Below are 8,948 nucleotides of genomic sequence, written 5' to 3'. Positions count from 1 at the left end.
AGCCCAGGTCGGGCTGAGGGGCCCCCCCCCCCCGAGTGCACAAATTTTTGTGCACTGGGCCTCTAGTTTATTATATAAAGGGCAGATAGCAGGGCTGATAAGTTTTTAGCATGGAGTATTGAGTACACAGAGATCCCAACTCAGAATTTTACAGATCTTTAGTTATAGGGTGAAGAAAAAAAAATAAAATAAAGAAAAGAAAAAAAAATAATTTTATAGATCTTCAAACTCTTTGTGGACACCAGGTTGAAAAGACCCAATATGGATCCACCCTAGGAAATACATATTTGTTCCCAGCTTCACTCTTCGCACCCCAGCTTTTGCTAAACACAGAACTGGGAGGGCGTTAAAAGATGCCACAGCACATGTATATCAGGGGATAAAACAACATCCTTGAAATTCTTCACTGGAACAAACAGAGGGGCATCTGGGAATATGTCACATAATGGGGAAAACCTTCTCTTGGCCACACAGTAACCTCTAGCAAATGAATCTTCAAAAGAAAAAGACTAGTTTATCATGTATGAACTATGTACCAGCAAAGTGAATGTAAGTGATCAAGCAACTTTCTCAAGAATACATGGTTCTACTAAAATTAAGATGTGTTTAGGTGATGCACATTTTTACTAGGAAAGTATCTTCAACTGGGAGAGTAGAACGCATAGGTGATGATGAAGGCTATAATAGTTTCACAATGAAAAAACTTAAGATTCTGAGGATGTTTGCTTTTCTCCTATGCCAAAATGTTCTAATACAGATGATGTCATAAACATATGGGCTTATTTGCTTTTCACTGATAAGTCAAATAAAAATGGCAAGAGATTAAGATGACAGATGTTTCTTATAAATATTAAACATATAAAAAGATGACTGACTTGTTTAGGTGCTTTAACAGCTCACTATCATACAAGACACAAGTTATAAGTACTTACAAAAAAAGAAAATGATGGTGGTAGTCTCTGCACATAACTAGGTTTCATGTTATTCCCAGCACATTGTTGAATATATTGAAAAACCAAACAAACCCATAATTGTTATATTGACTTATTATTTTGTTGTTGTTGTTGTTATTTAAAAGACTGGAGTTGAGTAGTTGCAACAGAGATCATTTGCTTCACGAAGCCTAAAATACTAACTGGCCTCTTGATTTGGGGGACTGTTTCTGAAGGAAAAAAAAGTGACTCAGAAAGATGTATATGCACTAGTAACAAAGGGTCTGACTAAATGGGTACAGTTCTGGAAAGAAAAGAGCAAAGGGCAGAGGACCACCAGAATTAATGCTAGGATGGATTGGTCTTACATTCTTACAAATGATTTGCAAGAAGAAACTGAGAAACATCTCCAAATCCACTGATTGCATTAGGCTCTGCTAGCTGACAGTGTTAATTCAAAAGACGGGAGAGGATGAGGGTTGGAAGCTGAGTTTTAACATAGGCACACATATGATAGCAAGAAAGTAATGCAAAACATGGCTCCATGCTATCGATTACAACACAGATACAGACACCTATGAGCCATTAGAATGTATTTCCTGAAAACAGTATACTAAATTACATAAAAATCAATCAAATCCTGGATAGGAGAGCTAGCAGAAGACATTGTCCTATGCTTGTTTAAAATGTGGTACTTCACCCAGTGCAGTTTGCACTGTGCACACTGGAGCCCCAGGAAGACCCTATAGAACAGGAGACCTCGAAAAGCAGCTAAAATAATCCAGGAGGCAGGGCTGAAATTTAAGAGAAGCAGGATGCCAAGACCTAAACAGGGCTTGGCAAACTACTGTCCATGCCAAATCCAGCTGGCCACCTGCTTTCATTAATGAAGTTTTTCTGGAACACAGCGCACTGGTTCATTCATGAATTGTTTGTGGCTGTCTTTGCACTTTTAACAGCAGAGTTGAGTAGCTGCAACAGAGATCATCTGCTTCACAAAGCCTAAAATACTAACTGGCCTTTACAGAATAAGTTTGCTGACCCCTCACCTAACTCATAAATAAAGAAGTCACAAACAACTTACATTTTGGAAATTAAAACAAGAAATCAGAAAACTGGATCCAAGAAGAATAAACTTATGAAACACATCACCCTAAACAGAATCAAAGGCTAAAAGCTTCAAGAATAGGTTTAGAGCCATTCATAAATAATCTCTTAGTTACCAAGGAAGATGGCTATTTGGGAGAAAGATATAAGCTTAGTTTTTGGAGAGAGAGAAATAAGAAAGACACCAACACGACTATCCTCTCAGTTAGACAATTATGTCTCTGTCCCCTAGTGCCATTGTCAGAGACAGTGGACCACTGGACTGGAAGAAGTGTGGTTTGACTTCTGCCCAGTGCTACTCCCCCAGAGAGTGAGAGAGAACTCTCCTTTGATAATCACCTGAAAATGGCCTACAACTCCCACAGATGCACTGTAAATTTTCCATCCTTTCTAAAAATCAAAGTAATAAATGTTTTTAGAGCTACCACCACCTCCAAACAGGACATGATACAAAAAAGTCCCAAGAATGTTGCCACCTTGAAGGCAGGGAAAAAGGAAAGTTGTTCAACATCCACAATATGTCCACTTTACATTCTAAGGCATTTGCTATTTTGCTGGCAGGAGAATGGCCCTACTGATAGGCTGGCATGTGTGTCTATTTCCCTGTCTCGGAGGTCAGGCTGGACTGGATGCCACAGTGTGCCACCAGGTGTGGTGTGTGACTGACTTCTCTACTCTCCAATCCGGAGACAAACACAGCTGCAGTCCACAGTGCAGAGGAGCTATGGGTGGCAGTTTGAGAACATCTGAAAAAGGAAAAGGCTTTCCACTAACAGATAAATATTATACATAAATTTTGTTGATCACTTCAAGTACAGGAAAAACAGTATGGTCATCCTTGCTCAAAGGATTCTTTGTGTTACAGAAATCATGCTCTGTGCACCTTTGTATCAGTAACAACTAGATTTAGCAAAATTTTAGTATTCCTGGTGATTAATAAAGACAAGTACAGGATCTGGCTAAGAATATTTAATTATAATTATACTAGAGGCCGGTGCATGAAATCTGCGCACTTGGGTGGGGGGGGCGGTCCCTCAGCCTGGCCTGCACCCTCTCACAATCCGAGAGCCCTCGGGGGATGTCTGACTGATGGCTTAGACTGTGGGGAGTGGGCTTAAGCCAGCAGTCGGACATCCTTAGTGCTACCTCGGAGGCAGGAGATCAGACATCCTTAGCACTGCTGCGGAGGCAGGAGAGGCTCCCGCAATGGCTGCTGTGCTCGCCAGCGTGAGCCTGGCTTCTGGCTGAGCAGTGCTCCCCCTGTGGGAGTGCACTGACCACCAGGGGGCAGCGCCTGCATTGAGCATCTGCCCACTGGTGGTCAGTGCACATCATAGTGACCGGTCGTTCCGCTGTTTAGTCGATTTGCATATTAGCCTTTTATTATATAGGATATCTACTCTATTTTTATATAGGTATCTGGTTAACCAACTCTTATTTGAGTTTTGACAGTACTTTATTATTCAGGTAAAATCTACAAAAAATAAAAAAAAATTGATGGCGAGCCCAGTACAATCTTTATTCCACATAACATCACTCCATGCAAGGTGGATTTAGAATGCTTTAAAATATACTACAGCAAACTAAATGTATGTGGTAAAAGTATAACATTTTTCCAGGTTCCCCAAGATATCTTAGTCACAGCTTCTTACCTTTGATGGAGGTTTTGGCAATGAAGTCGGATCTTCTGGAAGCCTATGGAGTGAAAAATAAGATTTTTAGTCTTGGTTTTTCATAGACAAGCAAACAGAAAAGCTGGGCCAATTTAAGATTCCGTAAGTGTTCTTTCTTCTGACAGCTTCAGCTCTATATACTTTAATGTACAATCATTTCAGTGTAAAGAATGAAATTTGTCTAAATGAATAAATCTTTACCCTAGCTGGTTTGGACCAGTGAATAGAGCATTGGCCTGCAGACTGAAGGGTCCCGGGTTCGATTCTGGTCAAGGGCAAGTATCACGGTTGCAGGCTCCTCCCCGGCCTGGGCCCTGGTCAAGGCACATGCGGGAAGCAATCGATGTGCTTCTCTCACATTGATATTTTTCTCTGTCTTTCCCTCTCTCTTCCACTCTCTCTAAAAATCAATAGAAAAATATCCTTGGGTGAGGATTAAAAAATAATGATAATAAATAAAATAAATAATCAATTACAAAATTTAAATCAATCAATCAATAAATAAATAAATCTTCATTTCACTAATTCCTTGTATGGGAATTGTCTGAACTAAAAAATAAAATTAGAACTCATTTGTTGAAATCAAATTGCTTTTCTTTAGCCTCCACAAATTTGCATTTTTGGCATTATAGTATTTCTTCTTCATAAATATGAATCTAGCACATATTTAAAAGTTAAAATTATATTAACTGTTGACAAAAAGCCACACAAAATTTACTTTGTTTTCCACCAGAGAGAAGTTTAATTGACATATCTTTCTCCCCAAATCTTTAACCTAAGCTTAAAAATTTTAGTCGAAAGAAAGGAATGTGAAATATAATGGAGTACAAAGACATAAGGTATCTAACTAGATAAGGAGCAACTAAGTAATCCAGGGAAATATTAAACAGAAGGATATGGTTATCATTAGTTTAAAGCAGGCTTTCAACACATTTTAACTACCACAAAAAACAATTTTTGCTAGTTGTTTTTTAAAGGAGGACCTATGCAATTTGCTAAAAACATCAACTAAAATCTATTAAAAAGTCATTTTATCTTCATGTATGAGAGGAAAATGTAATTATAGGGATGAGAAAGTACATTAACTTATCACACACATAAAATCGGAAAAACAGTTACCTAAATCTAGAAAAAAAACATTTTTTTTAAGGTAAAGTCTTATATTATACTAGAAGACGAGTGCACGAAATTTGGGCACAGGGGCAGGAGGGGGAGGGAGTGGTCTCTTGAGTCTGGCCTGCACCCCTCACAATCCAGGACCCCTCAGGGGATGTCCGACGGCTGGTTTAGGCCCGGCAGTCGGACATCACTCTCGCACTCCAGGACCGCTGGCTCCTAACCGCTAGCCTGCCTGCTTGATTGTCCCTAACCACTCTGCCTGCCTGCCTGATGCCCCTAACCACTCGCCTGCCTGCCTCATCACCCTTAACCGCGCCTCTGCCTCGGCCACTGCCGCCATGGCTTTGTCAGGAAGGTCGTCCAGAATGATGTCCGTAAGGTTGTTCAGCTGTCCGGTCTAATTAGTATAGTACGCTTTTATTATTATAGAAAGGAACACAAATGAGGTTATTCTTAAACCCCTCTGTCCTTAAAGACACAAGACTCTATTTTTTCCTTTTTTTGGATTCCAAGTGCTGGGTGTAATAAAGTTACTCAGTGAACACCTTATTTTTTAGTTCAGACAATTCCAATTTCAGTATCTAATGAAAATGGTACAAATCTTTAAATGTAACTTTCAAAAATATTCTACACAACACCTACTTTCTTTGCTACTTTTATTTCTATTAAAATGATCAAAAGAGCCCTAACCAGTTTGGCTCAGTGGATAGAGCGTCGGCCTGCAGACTGAAAGGTCCCAGGTTCGATTCCGGTCAAGGACATGTACCTTGGTTGCGGGCACATCCCCAGTTGGGGGTGTGCAGAAAGGCAGCTGATCGATGTTTCTCTCTCATTGATGTTTCTAACTCTCTATCCCTCCCCCTTCCTCTCTGTAAAAAATCAATAAAATATATTTAGAAAAAATAAATAAAATGATCAAAAGAACCAAATTTATTAAGTCTAAGGAGGGATAAAATTTTAATATAGTTCACTGTCTAAAATCATACCAACCCATACTTCCAATCCTAACACAAGTTCTCCAATCAGTATCCACTAAATCAATTCATTTCAATCAAGGAATGCCCATTAAAAATCAACTCCAAACCATACAGTTTATAACATAACTCTAAAATAATCTCTTATCAGAAACAGTGATATGATAAGTCATAAAGAAATCATATTGCTGGAACACCAAGAAGTGAAAAGGTACTTCTTAATTATGACTGAAGATGAACAATACTTACTTTAAATATTTAGATAAGTCATCACTTAATTCTTTAGTGATGTAATCAGATATCAGGCCATGGGCATAACGAATATAGTCCTCTGAAAGAAACAGAAGAGTAAAAAAAATTATAGTAATAATTATGAAAGATTTAAAGTCAAGTTGACCAGAGTTCAAATTCTGACTTTATATGGCCTTAAAAATTCAAGCTTCTCACCCATTTTCTCATGTGTAAAATGGGGATGCTAATGTATATCTGTCAGAGTAGTGAGGTATTATGATGGATGAAGACATAAGATATCCAAGATATGATCATATAATACAAATACAACACAAAAGATGCCCACTAAATGACAGATAAAATCCAAATTCAGGGTTGTTTTCTTAGTTGAGGCCCTTGAATACAAATAAAGTTCAAAAATCAGTTATAACAATATGAAATATTGTTAGCCCTTTGAAAAAGACTAATTGTTTCTCTAGGTCTGTTTCAATATAGAATAAATCTAATTATTTAACAGTAATGAGTATGCTCATTTAACTAATAAGCTCTTGCTTTATAAGAGTCCTGAACATTATATTATATATTCTTCCAAACTAATAAAATGAAAAAAGAAACAACACTAAACTCAGCAGAGTGTATAATCATTAATTTTAAAGCATTTGGATCCTTGGTACTGAGTATTAATTAAGTGCAGTTACATAACACAATAAAATCTGTTTTAAAGCCCTGTTCCTTAATTCAGTATCTTATGCAGGGGATAATCAAATTTAATCATAAGATAGGATAATCACATCGGGATATAAACTATCAATATCCCAGGTTTGTTGCTAAGATATTTATTAGCTTCTTTTTTTCTTTCTCTTCTACCTTCAAGTTAAGATAACAATTTGCCTCAGTATTTGTTAGAAAGTGTTTGCTTCTTGGATCACCTGATCTCAAAAAGTCTTCAGTAAGAGGTTTTTACTACCAATGTAGAAATGGAACATTTCTCAAAATGTGCTCATGGTTCTGAGCTAGCAATTATCCAATGAGTCATGAATGGACAAAACAATTTTAAGAACATCATTTTAAGAATTTTAAGTGTTTGCTTCTTTTGGTAGCATATCAAGCTAGAGATCTTGAAAAAGGAACTAGCATAAAGAGTGGCTGGGACACTAAATGGCAATATACACTTATATGTAGAGATTAGCAAAAACACTGGACTGGGAGCAGATGACCTGGCCTCCTAGCCAGGATGGTGACCTGGGACAGTCGTCCATTTCTCTGAGACCACAAATTCTCATTTTGTATTTATTTATTTTTTAAAATCTTTATTATTTAAAGTATTACATATGTCCCCTTTCTCCCTCATTGACTTTCTCTACCACACCCACCCCAGGCCCTCACCACCCCACTGTCTGCATCCATGGGTTATGCATATATGCATACAAGGTCTTTGGGTGATTACCTCCCTTCTCTCCAAGATTCCACGCTCATGGTTCCATGTCTCTAGATCCACTCAGTTCATCAGTTTATTTTGTTAGATTCCATATATAAGTAAGATCATGTGATACTTGCCTTTCTCTGACTTATTTCACTTAGCATGATACTCTCCAAGTCCCTCCATGCTGTCTGAAAGGGTAAACGATTCTTCTTTTTTACTGTTACATAGTATTCCATGGTATAAATGTACCACAGTTTTTTATCTAATCCTCTACTGATGGGCACTTGGGCTGTCTCCAGATCTTAGCCATTGTAAATTGTGCTGCTATGAACGTAGGGGTGCATACATTCTTTCTGATTGGTGTTTCTGATTTCTTAGGATATCTTCCTGGAAGTGGGATCACTGGATAAAATGGCAGTTCCATATTTAAGTTTTTGAGGAAACTCAATACAGTTTTCCATAATGGCTGCACCAGTCTGCATTCCCACTAGCAGTGTACTAGGGTTCCCTATTCTCAACATCCTTACCCGCCTTCTCTCCGAGATTCCACACTCATGGTTCCATGTCTCCAGATCCACTCAGTTCATCAGTTTATTTTGTTAGATTCCATATATAAGTAAGATCATGTGATACTTGCCTGTCTCTGACTTATTTCACTTAGCATGATACTCTCCAAGTCCCTCCATGCTGTCTGAAAGGGTAAACGATTCTTCTTTTTTACTGTTACATAGTATTCCATGGTATAAATGTACCACAGTTTTTTATCTAATCCTCTACTGATGGGCACTTGGGCTGTCTCCAGATCTTAGCCATTGTAAATTGTGCTGCTATGAACGTAGGGGTGCATACATTCTTTCTGATTGGTGTTTCTGATTTCTTAGGATATCTTCCTGGAAGTGGGATCACTAGATAAAATGGCAGTTCCATATTTAAGTTTTTGAGGAAACTCAATACAGTTTTCCATAATGGCTGCACCAGTCTGCATTCCCACTAGCAGTGTACTAGGGTTCCCTATTCTCAACATCCTTACCAGCACTTGTCATTTGTTGATTTGCTGATGGTGTGAAGTGATACCTCATTGTTGTGTTAATTTGCATCTCTGATGATCAGTGAACTTTGAACATTTTTTCATATGTCTCTTGGCCATCTGTGTGTCCCCTTGGAGAACTGTCTATTTAGGTCTTTTGCCCATTTTTTAATTGGATTGTTTGTTTTCCTTCTGTTAGGTTGCATGAGTTCCTTATATATTTTGGATATTAACCCTTTATCAGGCGTATCATTGCCAAATACATTCTCCCATACAGTGGGCTCCCTTTTCATTTTGTTGATGGTTTCTTTTGCTGTGCAGAAACTTTTTATTTTGATGTAGTCCCTTTTGTTTATTTTCTCCTTAGTTTCCTTTGCCCTAGAACAGTGGTTCCCAATGTGGGGCACATGCCCCACAGGGGGCAATTTGATTTTTAAGGGGGGCAATTTGAGAATGAGTTAA

General features: G+C 38.2%; 1 protein-coding gene across 2 annotated transcripts in view; it reads right to left on the bottom strand.

The window, feature by feature from the left end:
• The window catches only part of RNASEH2B (ribonuclease H2, subunit B), a 72,725-nt gene that overhangs the window by 28,586 nt on the left and 35,191 nt on the right, over nucleotides 1-8,948 (bottom strand). For both annotated transcript variants that reach the window (XM_014548302.1, XM_014548301.1), the window contains exons 7-8: nucleotides 6,055-6,136; nucleotides 3,692-3,734 (exon numbers count right to left, since the gene is read on the bottom strand). In XM_014548302.1, the coding sequence (XP_014403788.1) occupies nucleotides 3,692-3,734; nucleotides 6,055-6,136 (125 nt within the window). The remainder of the gene's footprint in view (nucleotides 1-3,691; nucleotides 3,735-6,054; nucleotides 6,137-8,948) is intronic.

The sequence above is a fragment of the Myotis brandtii genome, unplaced genomic scaffold (genome assembly GCF_000412655.1).
Source record: "Myotis brandtii unplaced genomic scaffold, ASM41265v1 scaffold500, whole genome shotgun sequence".
In the NCBI taxonomy this organism is placed as follows: Eukaryota; Metazoa; Chordata; class Mammalia; order Chiroptera; family Vespertilionidae; genus Myotis; species Myotis brandtii.
This window is presented reverse-complemented; position numbering and strand designations above follow the sequence as displayed.